This window comes from Harpia harpyja, chromosome 15, assembly GCF_026419915.1.
Source record: "Harpia harpyja isolate bHarHar1 chromosome 15, bHarHar1 primary haplotype, whole genome shotgun sequence".
Taxonomy (NCBI): domain Eukaryota; kingdom Metazoa; phylum Chordata; class Aves; order Accipitriformes; family Accipitridae; genus Harpia; species Harpia harpyja.
This window is the reverse complement of record NC_068954.1, coordinates 26,950,547-26,976,712: the sequence shown is the minus strand read 5'-3', so window position 1 is coordinate 26,976,712 and position 26,166 is coordinate 26,950,547. Positions and strand designations below refer to the sequence as shown.

At 37.8% G+C, this 26,166-nt stretch overlaps 1 protein-coding gene across 1 annotated transcript in view; it reads right to left on the bottom strand.

Annotated features, from left to right (window-relative positions):
- Positions 1–26,166, bottom strand: part of TINAG (tubulointerstitial nephritis antigen) — a 46,174-nt gene that overhangs the window by 3,167 nt on the left and 16,841 nt on the right. Inside the window, exons 7-9 of the mRNA XM_052809256.1 lie at positions 19,109–19,289; positions 18,604–18,649; positions 13,482–13,587 (exon numbers count right to left, since the gene is read on the bottom strand). Of these exons, the coding sequence (XP_052665216.1) occupies positions 13,482–13,587; positions 18,604–18,649; positions 19,109–19,289 (333 nt within the window). The remainder of the gene's footprint in view (positions 1–13,481; positions 13,588–18,603; positions 18,650–19,108; positions 19,290–26,166) is intronic.

Below are 26,166 nucleotides of genomic sequence, written 5' to 3'. Positions count from 1 at the left end.
CAGAAATGTTTCTAAATGGAAGAAAACTTAGAAACTAAAATTGAAAAGAATCCTTTTTTATCCTTGACTGTAACATATCCGTGAATTTAACTTCTTAGGTTTTGTTCCATCACAGTCAGATACAGACAGAGGTACTCAACACATGCATTTTAACTTACAGTTTAGAAAGAAGAGCTGCTTACTCAGTAATCCATGCCCATGGGCATTCATTCAAGTACTCTAAATTAAAATACATTAAATCAAAGTATACAAGAGTGCAGCCAGCAGGTCAAGAAAAGTGACTAATCCCCTTTATTCAGGACCTGCCATTCTGCGTCTGGAGCACTGTGCCCAGTTTTGGGCTTCCCCATACAGGAAAGACATTAACAGGCTGGAACAAGACCAGCAAGAGTCTATTGAGGTGTTTGGGGTCTGGAGCACATGATGTCCAGGGAAAGGCTGAGGGAGCTGGCTTTGTTCAGCCTGGGGAGAGGTGGCTCAGGGGAGATCTATTTGTTGTATTCTGCTTTACAAAGGGTAGATATAGAGAAGATAGAGCAGACTCTCCTGATACATGCACAGCCAATGGTCAGAAGATGACAGTCACAGTTTCAGCAAGGGAAATTGCAACTGGACATAAGGGAAAAAAGTATTTTACAAGAGTGTTTAGGCACTACTGAAGTGAGAGGTTGTGGAATATCTGTCCTCAGAGATATCCAAAACTCAACATGAGTAGCCCCATGAACATTAGCTATGAAGATGGCTCTACTTTGAGCTGGGGAATTAAACGAGATGACCTTCAGAGATCCCTTCTAATCTAAAGTATTCAATGATCTAAGCAACTTGACCTAAGAAGGTAAGCAACTTGATCTAAGATGGCCCTCCCAATTTAGGGTGCGGACAGTTGGATGAAACAACTTCCAGCCTCAGTTAGTCTCCAGTTCTAGGAATTATTAAATTTTGTATTCAATGTATAGATTTTGTGTAACAGTTAAATAACTAAGTATACTAATAGATTGTGATGGGGCAAGTGATTTTGCCAATTTTTTTTAACGGCTGCAGTCTAAAGAGCAAAAAATAAGGTTGATTTACTGTTTACTGATCAAACCCAGTCTTGGGGTTAGTGCATGAATCAGGAGGAGGACTTAGCAGGAAAGGTGGAATGGATTGTCATCTCCGTAAGATGCTGACCTTTACTGGCAGCAACTATGGCATGAGGTCCCAGGCCTGTTTCCAAGCCTTTCCTAAAACTTCACATGGTTTGTTCAGGCTTGTTCCAAAGACTGGCTGAGATTCACCAATTCTCATTTCTCCCTGGCTAATGTACTTCTCTCGGTCTGAAAAAGCACTCAGCTGTAATGGAAACAGCTGTTGTTCTGGGAACCATGCTCTTTATATATTGTTCAATGATGCAGTGTTTGTAGCCACATGCCAGTTTGATTTGACATCTTGCCTCTGGGAATGAATGCCAGCTCCATCAAGAGCATTTCTGGGGTTTTCTTGGCTCATTCATACTAATGTACCTTCTAAAGAGGAAGCAATTCTTTCAAAAAAATCCGAAGTGGAAAATGTTTCTGCAGTGGAATCTTTAGGAAAGTAGGACATATTTTCTAAAACAGATTTCTCAACATAAGTATTAGATTTGATCTTTGCAATTTGTCTTTTTCCCTTTTCCTGCCTATAAAGTTATACTTCAGTAGTTTTCATGATTTCAGCCTTACTGATGGAATAAATTCATTCTGAATTATATCCCTTAGTTGCACCTATCAAACATGTTATGGCATCCAAGCACAGCTTCCACTTTAAGCTTAAATTTAGATTCCTCAGAGAAAACAAATCTCTAAATATCCTTTCTGTTGCTAAGCCAGGCATCTGAGGGTAAATTTTCTGAGTTATAAAGAAATATATGATATAAATAAATGGTATTAAATTCAGCTTGAATTTTAACTGCTGTTTTACTTGCTGCTGTAAGTACTACTCCTTGAAATATGAATAAAGACTGACTGAGAGGAATTTGTTAAAATGCTCTGATAATATTTAGTAATCTGAAAACAAATTTAGAGGAAATCTTAACCTTCTAAAACTCTTAGCCATCTGCTAGGCTCAATGGAAACTGGACAGCATCTTATTGCAAGAATTCAGGAAACGGTCTTGTTTTGATGGAGTTCACATCCTGTATGTTTTCCTATATAGACAGGTCTCTGTACAAATATCTTTTCCTGAATCTGGGTAATCTCTGAGATTTGACTTCTTTTTTTATTTCATATTTTAAAATAGACATTAGATGCAAAAGTTTATTCACTAATAAATTTAAAAGGAGCCCTCATGGAAGACACTATAGGAGTAAAAAGGAACCTGATATATTATTGATAACATTCCAGATCATTTTTCCTGGAGAGTAGCAGCTCAGAGAAAGTGTTGATTGGTCCCTCAAAATCTTCAAAACCAAAATAAATTAAAAAAATGAGTAACTAAGAAGTATAATCCTGAAGGAGCTACATAAGCCATTGGGGTTTAAAAGTGAAACCCATGCCACCCACTTCTGTCCCAGAAAAGTGAAAGATCTGTGCAGATTATGAAGGGCACCAGTAGTACAAGGGTATTATTAATGAATGCAAATTTTTGCACTCGGTATACTGTGGAAAAACAGAATACATAATAGTTCCTTTACAATATTTTCAAAAATGTAGTTAATACAGTGTACTACTGTTTTACTGGTCTCTTCTGAGATTTAAGCAGTAGATTGGTATTATTATCCTTGATGTAAATGTTACTGTCAGAACTGGAATTAGAGTTTGCCTTTTTCCTGACAGTAAAACACTGTGGGATTTAGTTCAAGATTAAGATATCAAAATGGATGTGTCCCACAGTAGCAAAGGCAGTATATTGGGATCCATTCACTTGCCTAAATGCAGGTGTCTAGCACTATTTGAGATGCCTTAAGGTGCCTGAGACATCCACATGTTTCTGACAGATGTGACAGAGGACCTATGAGACATCCATGTCCTTTTGGAGATGCAGCCAGGTGGGAAGCTTTTCCCACTTCTGGTAGCACCAAATATTTGTGTGGGGGCAACTAATGGATCCATGAGCAGTTGCAGCTGCATTGCCCTTCAGTCTCCACTGACTTTGTTGACTAGATCACCATCTCTGTGATGAGAATTTGCATATCTAGCACATCACACCTGCCTGAATCTCAAATTGAATCCTGACATAATTAATTGCCTACTGAAGCGTGAGATGAGCAAAGGAGAAGATGGAAAATTAGTAGGAAATATACAGTGAACAAAGTGTTAGAATGGGAATCAACAGAAAATAGTATGTATCAGCTTCTAGAACTATGCAACTACAATACGTGATTTCAGAATAAATGATGAGGAGAATTAAGACATTAAAGACTGAAGGACTTGGATTCTGTCCATCTTAAACCATCAGGGATAAGATCAAAGAATTTAGAGAAGAGGGTCAAATTATCATAATAAACAACATGGAAATTACAGTTCTGATATGTATCAGTTTTTCACAATATAGCACAAAATCATAGATGCTACAGTTTGGTTGAACAAAATTAAATCGGGAATGCACTGTGCTGAAAAGGTTGTTAAGCTAATCTGGGATGTATTTTTTCTTCCCTCATGGCTTGGAGCAAGAGCTAGTTTAGGGACCAACAGATTGGAAGGGAAAATGACACTGTAGTTAATTTTTTTCCTGTAAAACAGCCATGCTGTTGAGTCTTAATCATGGAACAGAACCCCCTTGTGCTGGGGGGGGTTCATTGTAAGTGAAAATGATTTAGTAGAAGAGCAAGTCCTCTTGCCATTAACTGCTTTTAGAAAGTAATCTTTAAAGAAAAGAAATGAGAATCTATTCATGAGTCTGAGAGGTATCAATATTTTGACTGTAAGTTAAAATCAACAGGAATTAATAAATGATTGTCACTACTTCTTAAAAAACTGCAACACTTTCAGACTTGTTAGCTGATATAATTTCTTTAATACAGTCAATATTATATCTCCTCCTACAGTTCTTTTTCTTTCTCTGGCAGTTCTTGTTCCTGAGATCCTGTAGTTCATGTAGCCAATGCAGTCATTATCAATTTTTCCTAAAGCAGACCTATCCAAACTACGTGTTCCTAAGTAATGAAATCCCAACCTCGTTGAAGGTAGTCAGAGATTTCCAGTGTCTCCAGGGAAGCCAAGTGCTTGGAAGCTAATAGATGTGATGGTGAGCAGCAAATTAGACATGGAGTCTGCTATAGGTATGTTAACAACATTAGAAAGAAAACCTAAGAAGCTGGGAATAAAAGTAGGCAAGATCATGCATGTTTTAAGTAAAGAATTATACAGTGTATGACTGGAGTCCTACACTAAATCTGAGAAGTCACTGCTAGGAATAAAAAGAGCAACAGTAAAAGGTATTTGTGTGACAAATTGAGAAAAGCGTAAGTCAAAATATATAGACGCTAACAACCTACATCTGTGTAGGGCTCAAACACCAAGCAGAAAGAGAAAATTAAGTGTCATATATTAGTGTATAGATAGAATAGGGGGAAGAAGTTCAGGAAAGAAAACATTAAGAAAAAATATCCCAGAAATGAAGTAATTTAAATCCCAGTGGAATTATTTCCCAAGTGGAAATGACAGAGACTTAAAAGTGAGTTGACACATTTTGGGGCAACGTCCATTAGAGAACAATATTACATTTTCTGGAACATGATCAAAATAATCTAATAGCACTTTTTTGTCTCTTGCTTTTGTGATTATTCCAGCTTGATATTTACTCCAAATAAATGACATTTCAAAAGCAAACAGATCCTGGACCTCATTACTCACAGAGACGGGGAATCTATTGGGGCTATTTTTACAAAGCTTTAGACCACTAATGTCCCCACCTTTGGTATTTTTAGGAAAAGCTTTCAGCCTTACCCCCTCCAAAATTTCCGTTTTTATTAAGAAGATGAAGAAGAAGAAGAAGAAGAAGAAAAGATTTTAAGGAAGCATTAAGGAGAAGCTCTGCCTATCAATTACCAAAAATTACTTTAAAAAGGGAGTTTTCTTCTGTCTGACAAAAATATTCTGTAAGAAATACACCACTTAGCTTTTCCAAAAGAAACCACCATGATCTTCAATCAAAAATAACCTTGAATAAAAAGAAGTAATTTCACCAAACTGCATTCAGTCCTCTTCAGGAGAAAAAGTAAGCAAGGTATTTCCATTTACTCAAGGGAAACCAGCTCCAACTGACTTTGTAACGAGAATTCAGGTGCTCTTTCAGATAAAAGGATGAGTACTTGTGTGCTTCCATAAAAGGATTTTCATAATTTTGTGTCCAGTTTTATGTAGTAGAGCTACCTTAGCTGTCCTTTTCAGTAATAACTTTCCCTTGATACTAACACTGTAGGAGTAGGACGTGAATGCACAACACTGCCTGACAGTTAAAAAACGAGAATATGGAGACTGTTTCACTATTCTTCCACAGAATGGAAATTGGTTTTGTTTAAACATCTCCTAGTTTCTTTTTCAAGAAACTGTATCACTACAATGAAGGTGGACTTCACAAGAGAACTATAAAGAAAATTTTCAGAAAAAAACATATTAGTTGATAATTAAATATCATTGAATAAAACAGTAAAAAAGCTAGAAATACAACCTAACACAACAAAAAGGGTTATCAGCAGTGGCTTCAAAACTGAGGTGTTTTGCAGGAGAACAGAAACTAGATTCTAGCATGCTTACATTCAGCTTTGTAGGTAAAATGCTGTTAACAGGAAATACAGCAAATACAACTGAAGACTGTGCTAAATAATATTATACAACCTGACTCCTTAAGACTGAAGATGTCAACTGAAGAGAAATAAGGCCTTAAGAGTAAAGAAGAATGATAGGTCTCAAATCTCAAGCTATTAATTCCTGCAGATCTGTCGATGTTGGCAGAAGTCAGTGCTTTGCGTTAACCAAGGAGTTAAACTGCTTACTGAATACCAAAGCTCTAAGAATCGGCATTCTGCATCATCTTTCTAACTTCTGCCATTCAACAATTTATATCTAGAACAGATTCTTCTCACATACTGGCAGTCCCCCCCATCTACTGATCAAAAATACACAAACAGCAAAATACAATTTTAAATCACTCCTGCAATTTTTTTTTCAACCAGTTCAACTCACAGTTGCAGTTTCCAAGTTACACAGTTTGTAGGTTGAATGTTGGAATCACTGACATCACTGTCAAAACTCCCAGATTTACAGGAATAAAGCTAAGATTTGTCTCAGGTTGGTTTGTTTGTTTACAATGGCTCCTCCCTGTCTTTCTAGAGTGGGAGTGCATTGAAGATAGGATTGTGTCACATCCTTTTTTCACAAACAGAAGCAATGAATTTGTTAAAAACCAGCATACATAGAGGATGTATAAAAGAAATGTATGTATTCTGTTTTTAAGGTTCTGGTCTTTACTCATATTTTGCTTTGTTATTTTTTTTCCTACTTTTCTTGTTTTTTCAAGTATTTTCATTTCTGTTAACTTCTGCATTCACAAGGATCTTCAGGTCAAATAAAACAACCAGAAAACCGTATATAACCTGCAATACAACTACAACATAAACTTAGAATAGAAAATTTCAGTTGGAAGGGACCTACAACAATCATCTAGTCCAACTGCCTGACTAATTCAGGGCTGGCCAAAAGTTAAAACAAATTATTAAGGGCATTGTCCAAATGCCTCTTAAACACTGACAGGCTTGGGGCATCGACCACCTCTCTAGGAAACCTGTTCCAGTGTCTGACCAAGCTCTCAGTAAAGAAATGCTTCCTGTAGAGAAATTTTATGTGGGGACGGATGATAGGACACCAATATGATGATCAAAGTTGCCAGTTTATTGAGATCATTCTTATACAATTCTCTAAGTTCCTTAAAAGCTCTGATTGGTTGCTGTATGCAAGCATATAGTGTCCATGCACATAAACATAAGACATAATTGGTTATACTAACTCTGTACACACGCATAAACATAGGACATAATTGGTTATACCAACTAAAACATGTGAAACTTGTCTCAGTCTAATTGGTCAAGACAAACTGCTGAATTGAGGTTCTTTGTGCTAAGTTCCCTTTATCGTGGAATGCGCACCTGTGTTCCTCTAATTGGTATCTTTCTTTTTTTGTCTTCTTGTTTATTCTGTTCAAGGCCTTCTAAAGGCGTTTGGAATGCTCTTGTGTACCCCTGACCTTTCACCTACTTTCAGGCTCAGTCACTAAGTTCCATATAATTGAATCCTACAGCTTCCTAATGTCCAGTCTAACCCTCCCCTGGCGCAGCTTTGAACCATTCCCACGCATCCTTTGGGATACCAGGGAGAAGAGCTCAGCACCTCCCTCTCCACGTCCCCTCCTCAGGAAGCTGTAGAGAGCAACGAGGTCGCCCCTCTGCCTCCTTTTCTCCAAACTAGACAAGCCCAAAGTCCTTAGCTGCTCCTCACAGGACATGCCTTCCAGCCCTCTCACCAGCTTTGTTGCCCTCCTCTGGAGGCATTCGAGGACCTTCACATCCTTCTGAAATCGTGGGGCCCAGAACTGCACACAGTACTCCAGGTGAGGCTGCACTGATGTTGAATACAGTGGGATAACCACCTCTTTGGACCAGCTGGTTTGATGCACCCCAGGATGCGGTTTGTCCTCTTGGCTACCAGGGCACATAAACCATGGGACTTCCACAGTTACATATTTAATGAGGTATTTCTGACCCTTTCCATCTCTGAAAAAAAAGCTGGTGATCAAACAAGACTTGGTGAAGTCCAAATTAATCCAATTCAATTTCAGGCAACTGAGACATTTGGATTAGGAAAAAACCCACTCTCTACTATCAAGAGAGAAATACCTCCTGAAGATAATTCATCTCACCTAAGTGCTGACCACAATCAGCACTAACTGGACTCACTTGTCTCTCTAATGCTACGTTTTCTATATAGTCATTGAGAATTTGCTGTCACCACACTGGCCAAACAATGAAATCTCTTGGGCAAAAATACTGTCTTCCCATAGACTATATATACACAGCAACAGGATACAAAGATTACTTGGTCCCTCTCATCTTGACCTGGTTTATTTTAATACAAAAGTTCTGCTTTCGTAAGAGGCTCACAGTATCTCCTTCTCCAGACAAAAAGAGAGTGGGACAGAAATACATGCGGCCTAAAACTTCATCTCACTTTCTTCCCTGAACTTGGTCGTATAACTGACATAATTCTACCAGACAAAAAAGGTATAACTATTTCAGGTTATGTCCTATTCTTAGTGCTGTAACACAAAATCCTAGTACCTTTCAACGACTAGGATTTTTATCTACTCAATTAGACAAAAGTTTAGTTCTTAATCTTTTATTAATAAGAAGAAGGTTAGGGTCACTGACTAGTGTTCTCCGCGAGACAAAACTTCTTAGAAAATGGTTGCTGGAATTTGAAACTATGGTTTTGCCTGGACTTTTCAGCTTGAGAGAAGAGTCAAATTATCACTGAGTCAATAGTTAAATCATTCCCACAAATCTACCATAATTAATTATATGGGAGACAGTCTCGTGGATTTAACTGCATGAATCATCAGACACTGTGTATCTTTTCCCCATGATCTTCTAATGTATTTCTCTTTGCTGTAAAGTATTTTTGGGTGTTGCTGTTTAATTTTAAAACTATAATATCTGATGTTGATTGTCTGACAATAATAAAGTAGATTCTTTTTCCCATGAAAGAAAAAGGGAACTCAACCCAAGGTTTTCTTAGTCATGAAGAAAATAATTTGAGTCATGACTTTTGGTGGTTTAAAATGTTGCTTGATTGTTGTTATTCTGTTATTCTCTGAGTCTAAGCTCAAGCGAGAACAAGTGAAGAGAAAAATGAAGAGAAAAACAGTGTCTTCAAAGCCAAAACCTGAGATGTCACCAACAGTAGTCACTGGTATCTTTTTTAAGCCTTTGGACTTTGCACAGGTGAGTAATTTAATTGTGTATTAAATCTTAGAGTGCTGTTGCTCTGTCTGGTTATCCCCTCAATGCTAAAATGTAAGTTTTTGCCTCACGTGTCAATTTTATCTCCATTACTATGGCTTTTTCTGTTAAGAAACATTCAACCAATGTTTTTTCATGGCATAGATATTTCAATGCCATTTAATCTGCCGCACCATTGAATTTAAAGCTTCCAGTGAATCACTGATAAAAATAGAGGGGAAATGTGTTTCCACTTAATGTACATCTCTCAGTGTCCTCTTATGAAAGTTCTTTGTCATTCTGAGCATCTTCCAAACATCTGAAAATCTATCTTGATCATGAAACAGTATCTAAGGCTTTTAATAAAATTATTCATGCCCTCTCCAAGCCTTAAAATGACAGTCCACAGTTTTGATTGTAGCCAAAGACTTGGGCTTTTGGGGCCTTTCTGAATTTTAGAGTGTCACGGGATCAGCAGATGCAGCTTTTTGAGTGAAGGTATGGATCAGATATTGTAGCTTGGCACTGATACTGAAGTGATGCAGAGGAAAGAGTCTGAGACAAGATTTGTCTGAACAGGCTGCAGACATTAATGATGGATACTTTACTTCACTATGCCTAACTTTGAAAAGAGATATATTTGATCTAGAACTGTAGCTATTTAAGTCAATGTACTTCCTCTATGCTGAACAGACTTTGGCATCTTTACACCATTAACAAATCTGCCTCATGTTTTCTTTCCCTATAGACACTACATTTCTCTTCTGTCATTTTTTCCTAGGTGGAACTAAGAAAGCCAGAGGAGCAGAAGGAAAAGAAGATTAGAAAAAAAGATGCACGAATTTTACAAGAATCTACTATAGAATAGACTTGACAGGTTTGTTCAGCAACTCTAGCTTAAATGTATAGATCTGAGAGATAAATCTGCTACCAAGTTAATCTTTGATGTGAATTCAGTCTACTTTTATTATTAAGAGATCTTGAGATAAAGATGACAGTTTCACATGTTATTTTTCAGTCATTAGTCTTCTTAAAATAACAGAGTGCAGCTGAAAAAGTGAAAATTACTGGACTTTGACCAATTTGTCTTCCCTAGTCCCACTTACCATTTGCAGTTTCATTGTGCCTCTTTAGCTTGTTTTCATTCTGTCTGCAAGACGTTCTGAAGATACTATCTTTCTTACTATAGATATTATATACCAGTAATATAGTCATTTTGTTTTTAAGCTACTTTAGGATGCCATTACAAGTGGGTTTCCTCTAGTCTAACCTAGACATTTTAATGCTAGCTATTAAGTCTGATGTTACTCCACAGGTTCATTTATAGTCAGCAAAGAGAAATAAGATCCAACAAAGCAATTCAACTCACCTTAAGATAAATACCTAGGATAGAGCAGATGAATAGCCATGGAAGATAAAGACAACCATGGCTGCCTAGCAGAGACATAGGAATCTAGCTTTTACACATCAAAACTGAGCTGTTATGAATCCCAGTCTGCCTTACTTTTCTGCTTACCTCCCTGTCTCTGGCGTACAGACACAGAAACTGATTGAAAGATCCTACTGTCTCTAGATGTCAGTGCGGTCAGTCCATCCTGCCTTCAGATTGCCGAAAGCCCTATTTCACTATCCATAGAGACCGTGATCAAACCCAAATGGTCTGCTACCTGCAATGCCCTCCGCCTGGCTGTTCCACACTTTCCTATTCTGCTTCCATGATGGTCTGTCTTATCCCATTCCCGCTCGGAGCCTGAGGTCACACAGTACCTCACTGGAGATAGACTTATAGTCCTATCAGAGCTGATTTTATAAATAAGAAGCCTTCAAATGATAGAAAATAACTAGCAATTTCACGTTGCAGAACAAGGGAAGCCAGTCAATGCATTTAAAATCCTTATGATCCAATGATCAAATAGGCAGTTTATATGTGTATTTCAGTTTTTGTACAAATAGGTCTTACAAGCTTCACCAAAATTTATTTCCATTTTATGGCTCCGTCACCTTATACGTTATAAAATTCATAAGCAGTTTAAGGCATTCTCAAAAATGTTTCTGAGAGATTACAAATATTAATTCAATATGGTCATACATTATTATGGCTGCCTTTTACAAATATTGAATCTCTTTTATAGAAGGGGTTATAAATAAAAAATCAGACTACAATAAACATCAACCCACAGAAAACTGCATTTTTTACCCTATGTGTCAACATGTGTCCGCTCCTTTTTCGCTGTCCAGGAATCATCTCAGCTAAGCAGAATGCAAATAATCATCAATATTTTTATTTGAAGTTCAACTTTAATGAGATTTTTATGAGTTTTTTATTTAGGTCAAGGACTTCGCATTATCCTTTGCTTAAAAAACCCCACCCAAGCTATATGTGAGTGGCAAAGAACTTACACCCAGGCCACATATTTTATGTTCAAATTAATTCAAACTAATGAATGATATGAAAAAGTGATAGCTTAATCCTGAAGACATTAAAATGTATGCAAAAGAGTGGTTTAGACTTCATGGTGCAGAATCACATTTTCTCACTGGATTTATCATTGCTAGAAACTCAAGTACACCTAGCCGTGGGCTCAAACATCCTCCAACTTGTCAAACTTGAATTCAATTTTTACAGTTAAACACCTCTGCAAATATTTTTATATGGCATAATCTCAGAGGTCAGAACACTTCTGCATTAGACAATGAAAGGATGGATAATTCTTTATATTGCTGGATCCATTGGATACTTCAGCAATGTTCAATGAAAGTTAGTAAGTAAATGCATTTCCCACATATTAAATTCTGAACCAGGCAGAGGTTTCTTAAATATCATCATCCACAGTTTTCTTCTTTTTCCTTCAATTCTCATGTCCTTCTTCAGTATATCAGACTACTTGGCTTTCCTCCTACTCAGTGTTTTGCACTGACCATTCAACATAATCCTCTGCAGGGAGCTGCCAGTCTCAGTCAAGGTGCTCAGTTTTTTGCTCACAAGTGGCTCCTTGCCTAAGGGCTGCTGTCTTTTCCTTGCACAGCTTATCAGTTCCCATTTAAATCAGCATCCACTTCAGCACATTAATAGCCCTCCTTCTGTCTCGCTCCTCAGCCATCACTTTGTCCCCCTGTGCCATTCTGGCTTCATCACTCACCTCAGTAGGTTATTCAGCATATATTTGGGGCAGCATGTCTGAGGGAGTAGCTGTCATCACCTTATGCTTGCACCAAGCATGCTTCATAGCCCTCCCAACACCTGCACTCATGGCCTCACAGCAGCTCATCCCTGAACTGAGGTATTCAAATTGCATTGCAAATTTCACTGTCTAATTTTATTGGTTTCTCATGGCCCTTCAGATATACCTTCAATGCGTACTTATAAACCGATACATACCGGCTGTCCTTCATAAACATATTTTCCTAATTCAGTCCTCTATTTTTCCATGCCAAATTCCAGTTTCTCTCTTTCATTGCTTCACAACATTCACACTCACATACTTCAGGAGCTTTTCCTCTACTAGTCTGAGGCAGTACTTTTTGCAACAGTATAGGGTCAAGGATGATCTTGCATAAGCCTGTTGCTTCTCTTTGCTGCTGTGCCATTATGAGGCACACTCTTGTAATTCATAGCCAGCAGTTTCCACAACCATAGGCATTTCCATGTCCTTTACAAGGATATCTTCACTAAGATCACAAACACAAAATGCATTTTATTTTGTGACTTTATTTTCTTGAACTACATATTGAAGATACTTTCAGTATCTTCTTAGCGCAGGCCTGAATCATTATTTATTTGCTGTTCTAGATCACCTATAAAATATTTGTTTGAGACTCTCCGGTCATTTCTCTGTGTAACTACTCACTCGATGATTTAATAAATTCACCCTTGCATATTCCCTCCATGTCAAAGAATAAAGCCCCGTGGTGTGTTCTGTAATTCAAGTGTATGCATTATTAGATAGTTGTCATCTTAATATAGTGGCACTGGTCTACATTTGAAGGGAAATCCACTAGTGTATTATACACACTCTTCTGCAGCAGTTCCAGTCCTGAGTGTGTATTCCTTGTGCATCCCAAATAAAATCAGCAGCATCCCAGCAGCAGCTGATTTCTGTTTGGGGCATAGAGAGTCTAAACTGCTGTGCCAGTAAGCTGTACTTGTTAATTAGGAGGCCACCACCAATTTTTATGTTTCTATTTGCATTCTGCTTGGTGGCATGTTTGGAGGAATTTGTGTCGGTTTTGTTCACAACTTGATGCGTACATGGAATATTTGTGAATACTCAGCAAAACATTTTATTCTATAAACCAGTATATTTGAAGTTTTAGAGCAAATGTTAGAGTAGTTTAAAAGACGATGGGTCTATACCTCTTTCCAACGCTCTCTAAAATTCTCAGATATGTGAAAACGAAACAACAATCTTATGTTGGGAGCTAATCGTGCTCCACCTCTGACAGTGAAACTTTTGGGTTCCAAACTAGTATTGACATTTTACTACGTTCATGACTGGTAGAGGAAAAGGGTAAAAGAATACACTTTACTCACCCAAGGAGCTTGACTGAATGAGTTTTCCATTTAGATCCTGCTTTCTGGGAGTGTCTATAGATTCCTTCTTTGTAAAGGAAAAAATCTTCATACACTTTCATTATAGCTAAAAAACAATAGGAAAAATCAGCACAGTCAGGAAATATTGTTTCTGGTTTGCTCCTTGCATTTTACCAGTGAGATTCCTGTTGTGTGTTGGACTGCCTAAGTGTACTTTGTAATTACACTATATTCACTAATTGCTCAGAAGTTCCCTGCTGTGAGTGAAGCGAGCGAACTATTCTAACAGAGTTCTCTCAAAGGTCTCTTGTCAAATTAATTGAGATTCCCTGTCATGGAAACTCCCTATCATGGACTTCTTCCAATACAGTAAGAAGAAATATTGCCTCGTGTAGGCTTACATACGCTTCCTCAATTCCAGTGAAATCCAGCTCATTAAAACAAATCTCCTCAAGGTTCATGTATAAAACCCTCAGTTCTGACAAGCATCTGCATATTCAAGAAAAGTATTTAACAGGCAATGTATATCCTGTGAAATATGGTGAAGTGATATGTATGCCTTTTTCTGAAACTCACAGTTCATTTAAGTACACACCAATCTCCTTATGGAAAACTAGATTGTATGTATGTTCATCCTGACTTTCAGCTAAAAGTGTGGAAAAACCCCCCTGTGTCCATAAAAATGTAAGGCCAAAGAGCTGAGGAACTGGAAATTTTGTGTAAGAGAATGAAGATTACAATTTGCTTTTTAGGTCTATTTGTTATTTCCTAGGAACACCATTCACTTGTTTTTTAAGAAGAATGTTTTCGGTTTCTTTTCGACATTTGTTCTGCCACCTTAGTACCATTTGCTTTGCTATATGGTGGGTTACCAGATCCAGAGAAATTAAAATATTTTCCAGGTCTATATTACCTTTAGATTCCAGTGAATCAGAAGTATTAAATGCAAGCTTAACTCCAACTTACCTTTAGCTTATGATTTTAACAGTCTTAGACTGCCACACAGCTTGGAACATGAGAATTAGTGAAATCCAGTTTCCTAAAGTCTTGCACCTTGGGTGTCCCATAAAGTGCAAGTTTCACTGACCATTTTTATGTGGTTGGAGCATTTATAACATATGTGCCTGGTATAGCTCTGTGATATCGAGTAAGGTGAGCTCATGCTGCAGTTTTTTCTGTCTGGCACACTTTCAAATTTCTTTTTCCTACTTGAATATTTTCATAAACTTGAAGGAAATGAACTATCTTTACAACCTCTTGGCCTCTTGGCTGAAAACAGAAAACATTCACAAATTTTAGGGGATTAAAGAGAGCAGATCAAAACATAGTCAAATGAGCCCATTTGCCCAGGAAACCTGGCTAAAAATATACTTTGCTAATGAGGTTGCTCACATAAAAAATGTATGCCGATAGCAACACACAGGGAATAAGCAGCCATGATGCTACCCAGGTGGCAAGTCTGGGGGAGAGCTATATCAGTTAAATCAGAAAAAAAGGTAAATGCTTTTAATGAATAATGTTACAGCTTCTGCTGAGTTGCCTGCAGAACCAGAGCTTGCACATACTGACAGCAACAGACCAAGTGGAAAATAGCACAAACTTTATTCTTAGTTTCTAGCTGCAAGCTCAGGACTCCATTAGAGCTCTCTGCAAAGGTTTCCCCCCTCCCTCTGCCCCCAGGCTCACCAGTGCATAAAGCCAGGAGTTTAACTCTATGTAAAATATCAGCTGTCGAGGTTTCTGAGCTGCAGGGGTGCCTGCGGAGGGAGAGTTTTGAAGTGTTACAAAGGAACAGAAAGGGGGAAGAAGACTCCCACTGGCCTTAGTCCAGGTAAGGGTGTCAGAGGAGAAGTGAAGGGGATGAGTCATTCAAAAAATTACTGTAGAGGCTTCCCTGGCTCTTGTTTTGATACCTCAGCCAAAGGGAGGCAAAGAAACAAGGGGGAGTGCAAGGACTGCAAAATTCACTTCTCCCATGGGAGGTCTGAGGTTAGAAGATCTCAGCTATTGTCAGGCTGAGACAGGAGAAGGTAGTTTCATTTCTAAATCACATTACTCTTTGAAATCAAGGTCCATATGTTCAGTTTCAGAAAGCAATTTATTCTTTATCAGCAACTCTAAATCAAACACATATTCTTGGCTCTGTGAAGAAACCAAATACCTAAATCATTTCCACTGAAATGAAATAGAAAATCTTGACGTGTGTTTCCAGAATAGCCCATGTGAGAGAATTTTATCCATGATTACATACTATATCTACATTTTGTGTGTGTGTGTGTATGTATGTATATATTTGCATATATATGTATATGTGTGTGTATATATATATATATACCCTTCAATCAGGAGCTAAATGATGGTACAGTCTTTGGCGTTAAGTGGGCTGGGTACATGAAATGTAGGGTGGACAGAGAGATGATAATTCAAAATCAAGCACTGAGACATTTTTATTTATTCAGTGACTTTGTCCTGATATGGACTGTGACTTGGACAGGATGAGATGATCACAGTCCACCAGCTGACTTTGTTCCCTCCCATGTAGAAGAGACTTTGGATTTTCTAAAATGAATGGATTAATTATTAATGAATCAGAAGAGAGAGCAATTTTCGTAAGGTTGACTATAGCTCATGCATGAGCTACCTCAGTCATGCTGAGCTGTCAGACCTATGCATATAAATGCAGCAAATTATAAGATTCATTCCACTATGGACTCCTCTGCATAAAATTCTTAAATAAGAATTTGTGGCTCTAAGACATACAAAGATACAAAAAACTAAAAGTAGTTGCTACAAAAGGAACTAAAGTGTAGTACTGTACATTAATGTAGCCTAGTGCTTTCTCCAGATCTTTTTCTTGTGTCAGAAAATGAAATACTTCTTTTTTCCAAGATCATGATAACTGAAATTAGAAGTTTTGTGGGGTCAAAACTGTGATGTATTGCCAACAATGTGTTAGCTTTTCTTTTGACTGAGACTGACTAATGTGACAGAAAGGATTATTTTCCTACATCAGCACTGTAACTATCAGAGTATTTGCTAAAGTTCATTAAAAAATAAAAGATGAATGGGCAATATTAGATTGTCCATTTGAATGTTTTCAAAGCATTAATGAAACTTTACTATGTTTATTTGAAAATGGATTTTTTAAAAAACTGGTGTTTCATTGTTTGCATCTGAAAGTGCTAATTGCTCAGCTCCTGCACCATAAAAAACAATGACAAATGTCAGAGAGAAACTGTCACTCAAACTTGAAAGCTGTATAACAGAAAGTTTTCAATTACTTTCCTACACCTACTGTTTCACAGTTGTTAAAAAATACATATTTTTCTTAACTTCGAATATGCCCAAAAATCCAAGTACATTCATCATCAAAAAGTGGATGACTTTCTACATCATGGTCTTGAAAGGATCTTGAATGTTTTCCAGACATTAAACATTACTTAGCATATTAGATAAGACTGGACAGAAGCACTTTGTAGTTCTTGAGGAACAACAAGTGAATGAGTAATGGAAAAATCTCTTTCAGTAGCTGAAGATCATTTGCAGGATGTTTTGAAAAAAAAAACCCACACCAACATGATGTGGTTTTAAAATCAGAATTATGCCCTGATTGCGTTTGTAGTACAGGAAGATAGAGGAGAGAATCAGTGACAAATTATTGGGTCATAACTGTGACTCATTTAAAAAAATCTCATAGCAAAAAGAAAAAATGAAAAGTGATTTCATTCAGTGATGCACACTCTCGGTTATATACTCTTCTTTAGATCTTGATTTTTCCACATACAGCATTACCTTAACCTGATACAGACATTTTCTCTGAAAAAGCATTGACCTTTCAAAAATTTGTATGAATTATTGAGTGATTAAAAGCTAACAAATGGCTGAATATAGATTATTTCATGTGGAAGATTTAGTACTCACAGATTAATCCAGCAAAATGTGTATACATGGACTACGAATACAATATTAAAGGGAGGTCTGAAATTTTATCTTGAGGATCTTAATTTTTAAATTTTCTTAAAACCAGCAGAAGTTACTGTGTTCACTTCTAGATCAAATGCAGTGTAGGAAAGAATATTTCCTTTGAGCAAACAAACTTGGCCAGAACAAAAAAGACTGATAATATTGATCTTTTTAAGTCTGAGCTTCACATTAATTGCAACTGCCCACATAAAGAGCTTTAAGAGGTAATTTCAACTCCATGATGCACTGAAATGAATTAAATCTAATCATCAAGACCATTTCAATAATAAATTGGAGGTTATGATAAATCATTATATAATTGAGGGCAGTAGAAATTCAGAATTCCCTAAACTAGAATGCTTTGGTTTTGCATCAGCCATCCATTCAAGAGGGGTGGACATCCTGCACTATGACCTTTCCCCACCACCCCAAACCCACATCCCTCAACTTCTCCAGTTACACTGGCCTGGGGTGTGAGCAGGAACCTGCATTTTCAGGTGCTGCCAGCACCATCCATGACTGCAAACAGACAGTATTGAGGCTAAATAACATTTTGCTGTCACTCCCTGCTGAAGTCTCTTTATTTTTCTAAGAGGTCAGGGATCTTCGTTGCAGGGTTCAGCAGAAGAATTCAAAACTGTTAGCCCTCTAAAACCAACAACAGCATTTGGGCTCCAAAAGGGGAAGTTCTGGGGGTATTCCAGCACTGAATGATTTGCTGGAGGGCCCTTATACTGCACCGTTGCCTTCAGAGGAGAGCAGGCTTGGTGGGTTGGCCTCAGCCAGTGGGGGAATCGATCCCAGCCCTAGAGAGCAGAGCTTTGCTAACATTTAACTCCTCCTGCACAGCCCCAAATTGCTATTTCGTCAATGAGCAAAGAACTGTTGTGGGAAAAAGGCACATTTCCAGCACAGAGATTTTGCACAAATTTTCAACAAATTCAGGTCAAGGTCATTTTACTCGTTATGGACTCTGATGCAGTACAGCTGCCTCTAGGGCCACTACTTGCCCACCAAGCACCCCTGGATGAACTACAGTGCATATGTCTGTTTTATTCACTGTGGAATACAGTTTGTGTTTTCTAATATTTTGATACAAGTACATTTCACCCTTTAATTATTGCAATAATAATATTATCATCTTCCAAACTTACCATACCTTGCACTGGTCCTTTGTCCATGATTTCTTTCATTATATCGGTTTCCTGAGAGGAGGTGAGAGCAGCAGCAAAGAGGGCAAGGGAAGATAATACATTCTATTAAATAAAATTAAAACTCATACTAATTTATTGTTGTGTACATGTATATATCTCTATGGTATAAATGCACCATTGTACTTGTATTTCTGCTAGAGAATATTTGGTTTACCAAATGAACAAAACCTTCAGAAACATGTTTAAGAAGCAGTAATGCCCAGTTACGACTGCATACTTCCTTTTCCATCTCTAATTTCTGCAGGACCACAAAGCAGCAGCTTTAAAGACATGATGTAAAATTAAGAAACCATAAAGAATTTAGACTCTTGTGAAAGTACAAGGGCAATATAAAGGAAAATTCACAGCTCTAGTCTTCAAGTAAAGTGAACATATTTCCATATGCCAGATAATTTTCAAGCCCCAAAGGAGAAAAATGAGTGAGATGATGGGTGAACAGTATGAACTTACTTTTGAGGAGACCCTGTAGTGAGAGGCACACCGGTATAACCGATTGGATTCTTCTAAAGCATTGGGACACAGCCTGTTTGTATAGTTTTTTCCATATTCACTTGATACATAACAGTGATTTTCACTTGATGGCTCCAGGTGATTGTTCCAAAATGATGGGTAACAAGCATAGGATACAACCCTGTTCAGATATTAAAAAAAAAAAAAAGTTGATAAGAAGCTTGCTTAAACATGTTTGCAGTTTTATTTCAAGCTTTTAAGTATTTTACAACTGTCATATTTCAAGTAAATTTACAGAGGAGTCCCTCATTCTTCAAAAGTGTGAATGTCTCATATCTTCAGCTGGAAGGTGTTTGCTTCAATTCATATGCATGATGTTTATGATTAAGTTTCAGTTGCAGTAGTCCTCTCCCCACCCTTCTCCAAAGAGAGGTAGGGTAGAAAATGTGTTTCAACACTTCTCACCTAGCACCTTCACCTCATTAATGATGCATGAAAGTTCACACTGAATAAGATCAATAAATTTCCAATGTTGTCAACAGGATCCAGTTAGCAAAAATAGCTTGTGAAATGGACATATTTGCAGCAGAAAATTTTTAAGGGAAATGAACCATTTTCTAGTTTTATCTACATTTTCTACAGGAATGCTGGTGAAAAGCTACAGTCTTTGTATTTCTTTTAGCTAAAAAGTCTCTGACCTTCCATTTTTCTGACAATGTAAAGGGAACATTTGCTCACATTTTTGTGAACATTTGTTGAGACAAAAAGTCTTATATTCATTTTTTAAAGGTTTAAGTACAAATAATTGATGTCCTTCTGGCATATGAGTAAATGTGGTGCTTTGAAGCACAGGTTAAGAGCTCTCATTGCATCCAAGAATGGAAAGGAGCAATGAAGTTTGTTTCTTTCAAGTAGCTGATCCTGAATTGTTCAGCCGTTTTGACTGTTTGACTAACTGAACATCCTTTTTACTTCAATAAAGTGAAGGAAACACAGCATATATTTAAAATGCACTTACAAACAATCTGAAATACTCAAATAAAGGCACACTGAATCTTCCACTTATTATTTTATCCTTTCTATGAGATATTGGGACCTCCTAGTTTTCTACATTATGCTGCTAGATGTTTCCAAAACAATATACACGTTTCTGTGATAATACCATGGAGGCCTATGAGATGGTTTCTTTTAAAGAGCATAATTAAATAGATCACTGAAGCATAATATTTTAAAATAGACAGTCCTATAAAAAAGAGATGTATTTAAGTAGCTCGCCAATTATACTGAACTTTCTGAATCTGAAGAACTGAAAACTGTATTTCCATGCAATATGGAGGATAATTATGTTTGCCTGTGTATACTTAGTTTTCAGGATTTTTACAAGATGAGCACATATATGCTTCAGCTACTTTGAATAAGACATGGCATTTTCTGATTAGCATTTGGTAGTAGAAAAATTGACCCTGAGGAGAATGTCCTTTTGCTTACCAAATTCTTTCTGCCCAAACTAGACCAACACACCCAGGAGCTGCAAAAAGCAATAATTCTGCCTACATGAAAAGGGATTGTGCATCTAAAGTTGTTAGGCTGTTATTGCTTAGGTCTTCAATCTACTCACTGGCAACCCCTCTGAATCCCTTTTGAATGTCTGGAGGTATTCTGGATTCCCAGATTTCCAATGGGGAATGGTAAGTATTTAGGCTAAATATACTTGGGTTGTTATTACTCATTTTAAAATTTATTATGCTTTGTTTCTATTGTTGGGTAGAAGGAAACCTTTGGTTTATATATGTATACATATATAATGTTTATAAATTGTATTTATCTCTACATACGTAATCATTCTAGTCACCACTGATCACAGATTTCCAAAAGAAATAAAGGATTGCTGCTGAGTGCAGTCAGGCTTGCAAGGCAGGTAAGGCGAGCAAACACAGTCCTCAGAGCACAACCTAGCATAAGCATAGCAGGAGTAGGTGATTGCAACCCAGTGTAAGGAATAGTATGACACCTATTCCTCAGGTGTACTTAGAAACACCTCAGAGGGAGACAACAGAGAGATTCATTCCTGGCTTGGGGTTTTTTTTCCCCTCCTTTCCATTGGATTGTCCCCCTGGAGTTGTCACAGGTTCTGCATGGATGGGTCTTAATTCTATGGCAATAAACGTGAAGCACCAAATACACACGAGCACACTGGCACTGTGTGGTAATCCAGACATGATGACTCATTCTGAACTAAGAGTCACTTTTGAATCTTTTCACTAACCATAGTTTCTGCAGTCATGAGTAACATAATTTAACAGCACTTTGCTGAAACATGAGTTTGGACATGCTGAAGCATCAGCACAACAGTAAACATTAGAAACTTTTCAAGGAGAAGAAATTGCCAGCAGAGTCACAGAAGAAAAACAGAAATAAATGTGAATGTGTTTATGTGTACATATACATATACATATACAAATATACTACTAGAAGCAAGCAGCATTCAGGGAGAAGCAGCAAAAGTCTGCAGCGTGTTCATACACTCTTGGCAGAATTCATCTGAAGTTATGTTTATGTGTTCAATCCAATGAAAATTTTTGTGGTTTTATTGTATTTATATGTTTGAATTCCGAGATGAGAACATAATCTAAAATGTTATTAGCAAGTTGGCCAAGACTAATAACAATAATATCCTTATCATACCCTGCAATTGCTAGGAGCCCAAGGTACAAAACAGATCAAGCCCTGATTAGAAGCAGTATTTGCTTTCAAGTGTGTAACCTTTTTACTACCTGAAAATGAAATATTTCTTCCTCATTCTTAAAGACTATAAGCTTTTAATTTCCCTTAGCAGATAAAATAGATGTTTTCAAACCACATTGATTCCTCCAAATTATTGCTTGTAACTGAAATGCCTAAAATTAATAATAATTAGAAATAGAATACAGATTTATTCTTTAATTAATGGAGGAAGACAGAGAGAGACAGTGAGAGTTAAACAGCAATTCAGCTCCATTTATAGCAGATTTCACTGTTAATTGAGTGCTCAGTGATTCTGAAAAGTCAGGTCTCAGCACTGTCCAAACCTCATTGAGCTTTATGGAAGTCTTCCATTGACTTCACTGGGGATAGTTTAGGCCAGCACTTGATTTTCCTGAAAATCTATCAAAAACCTGAGATAAGTACACTTCAGAAATCAGAAAACCAGGAGATTTAAAACAGCATCGAACACCTGCTGTGAAAATTTACAAGCCCACACAGAAAATCAATGTGCTTTCTCCCTATTGCAGGGTACGGAGATAATGAAAAAAATGATTGCAATATACTGACTCATAAAATAAAAGTCACCTGAAAGTATGAGGAAGCAAGCACTATTTAACAGGGCTCATTCAAAAGACACTTCAGACTTTTATGCCATAAATTTCCATTTTTTTCATTGTCAAAGGTAAAAGGTTATGGATTATGGGGTTTCAGCTACAAAAAATATTCAGTTATCAGTCCAGTGAAGAAAAACATTAATCCTTTTCTTTTTTTGATACTATTTGCTCTTGGCCACTGTCAGAGACAAACTATTGGGCTAGATGGGCCCTTGCTCAGACCCAGCATAGCCATTCTTGTGTTCTTCCAGTATCTGTCCTCACAGATATTTAGATATTTTCCTTAAGGTGTTTATTTGTGTCTGGAACTGTTGGAAGAGGATTTGAGATATCATTTGAACTTGAGGAAAGAAAATCAGGATTTAGAAATGTTGTTTATAAAAATAGGTAAGTAGAGATATTTTCATGTGTGGTACTTTGATGGCGCGTCAATGGTCAGGGATAATAGGTAGCAGGCAAAGGTCTGTAAGAGTGCAGTGATGTTGTACATGTTGGAGCTGGCTCCATGAGGACAAGAAAGCTGGATGAATGACTAAGAAAATAGTCTTGGACTGTGGAGATTTATTGGAGATCCAAAGAGTCTCCAAAAATTTGTGATGGTTCTCACAACTGCCCTGCAGATTTTTTACTCAGACAGTCAGCTGCAAGAGGCTGGTGAATACCATGAGGCATCTCAGGTGACTGAGCAATAATGCAAGTACTTAGGATGTTGGAGGCGAAAAGACAGTTCACAGGTGTGCTCTGGTGAGCTGAGGTGCCCTGTCTTTATGCTTCCAGGCTTACACCAGTCAGAAAGCCTGCTCTGCGCACACTTTCACACTGGTACTCTGGTCAGTCAGGCAGCAATCTTCTCACGACTGCATTTACACCAGCACAAGCTCCTGTGTGGGTACAGCTAGGTTGATAACAAAATGCCTTATACAGCTTCAGCCTGCCTTGCTTTCCTTATAGAAATAAGCTAACTCTCGTATACTTAAACTGCCTCTGCAGAACAGGCTGCCTCACAAACCACACTGCTTCAGGTAAAAAAAAAATACAGCTTTCTGGTATAGGAAGAATCTTATTATTATGGGTTCATGGTAGTTATGCCCATACAGGGATAACAGTCAGAGGAACAGAAGACTAGGAGGTTGTCCTATTGCTGCATTCTTTAGGACTTTTCCTCTAAATATAGCTTGCTCCAACTATTGTGGAGATAATACTCAGTAAAATGGATCTCCTACCTTATCTACACTGGCAATTCTTGTGTTCCTGTCCTTAACATGGTAGACAAGCAAACAGTCCAGTGAGAAAGAGTTGTATTTACTTTCTTAAGAACATAAGCTACCTGTTGAAAGGAGCCTGTTCTTCTAGTTACAGAAAACTGTTGTGCAAAATGTTAAGCTGTAACTTTCATTTCTTCATGAATGAAACTTTTTCTTTTACCCCCGTGAGATGCTGAGGGGCCTTTGCTGGGTGGAAACCATTACTGCCCACTGTAATCACTCACCTAAAGGGTCTCTCACTCAAAACCTAAATCAAAACTGATTTAGTGTTTAAACCCTGACACGGAAAGACAGAGGAACACTCGATGTAAACTTTCCCCATAACAATACAAAATCCTTGTCCGATCAGAAATAGTTTGGTACGCTTGAAGAAAGCAGAATGATCACTTTGTAAACTGTGTCCATGTGAATGGCAGCGCTTTGGTCTTCACCTGGATCCCCAGGCTGCCATGTCAGCTATGATATCTGATGCATCACATCTGACATTCTTTGCTCTTTCCATGGTTGGTTGGTTTGTTTGTTTGTCTGTTTTTTAACTAAAATTAAAAGTTGACAGACAGCACACCTGAGATCTCTCTGTCTGTCAGTATCAGGTATCAAAGTATCAGTATCAAAGACAGAGTAAAGGATGAGAGTGTATGAAAGTGAGAGAGGAAATAGATTTTTATATGGAACAGGAAGTACAAAAGGAAGTACAAAAAAATTTCTGATAATGCGAGAAACAGAGGAATGTAATTATACAGCATATGAAATCTGGTTATTGCAAATTCTCCTGGAAGCCATTTCCAGGCACACGAAGTTCAAGGATTTGACTGGGAACAAGCTGCACAGATTTACCATGGCAAATTATGCCTCACCATGATGAGATGATAAGATGAGATGATCTGACCATGATGAAATGACTGGCTCCATGGAGAATAAGAAAAGCAGTGGATATCATTTACCTTGACTTTAGCAATGTTTTCAGCATGGTCTCCTGTGCTCTTCTGCTAGTTTATTGGACTAGATAAGTTGCTTACAAGGCCAGTGACTGAACTGGACTGGCATGCTGAAAGGTTGACAGATCAAAGTGACCAGTGTTTGTTTACTAGTGGCATTCCTCAGGAGTCAACACAGTGGCAACACTGTTTTGCACCTCTATTAATACTCTGACAGTGGGACATAAGGCACCCTCAGTAAATTCGTGGATGATGCCAAATTGGTGGGGAGTGGTTAGTATGCAGGACTGCCATTCAGAGCAATGTTAACAGGCTAGAGAAATGAGCTGACAGAAACCTCATGAAGTTCAACAAAGGCAGAAGTCAAATCCTGCCTCTGAGCCAGAACTGTCCATGCAGCAGTACTGGCAGGGCACTGCCTGTGTAGAAAGCAGTTTCACAGAGAAGGACCTGGGGTCTTGATAAGCAGAAAGTTGAATGTGGACAGGAATGAGGAGCAGAAAGTTGAAAGCCAGCAGTGGACCCTCTCAGCAAACATGGACAATCAATACTGGGTTGTGTTAGCAAGAACATAGCCAAGACAGTGTGAAAAGTTATTATTCCCCTCAAATCGTCACTTGTGAGGTTACATCTGGAGTACTGCGTTCAGTTATGGGATCCCCATTAAAGACACTGACAAACTGAGCAAGTCCAGTGGAAGGCACTTGGGAGGCTGAAGCATACGATACACAAGGAGGGCCTGAGGCAGCTGGATTTGTTCAGCCCAGAGAAAAGGAGGCTAGAAGGGGATCTAATTACCGTCTTCAACTACATAAGGAGAGGTGATAGAGGAGACAGAAAAAGACTCTTCTTGGAGATGCACAGTGAAAAGCTGAAAGGTACCCATCACAAGTTGTACCAAGGAAAATGCTGATTACATATAAGAAAAAAAATGTTTGACCACGAGAGTGGTCAAACAAAGTGACCTGCTGCAAGAAAGGTTGTGGAACCTCCATCCTTGGAGATACTAAAAATATGACCAGGGACATGGCCTGAGCAGCCTGATCTAATTTCAGAGTTAGTCATGCGTTGAGCAGAACGTTGGCCTAGGTGACCTCCAAAAGTTCATTCCAACCTAAATCATTCTGTGATTCTATAAATTATTATGTGTCATTTTAAAAAGCTTCTAGCTGTTCATGTAGAGTTTGAGAGCTGTTAACTTTCCTTAGTCTGACCTGAAGGAAGGATGATCTAGGTATAGTCCTTGCTACAGTGGTGCATTCTGGCACAAGCTTTGGATGGGATGATAACAATTGGTTTTTAGAAAGACAATATTTGATCCTTTTTAATATTCAAAATGTTGTCTCATGCAACTGACTGCTTACTCAATGTTGTTTAACATGAAAAGCCTGTATCCCAAGAACCACAGAAGGTTTGAGTCCACTTATGATATTGTCTTTGACATAAAAAAATCCTTTCTTTTTTGTCTTACTAGTAGGGAGGCTACCATTTTCCCT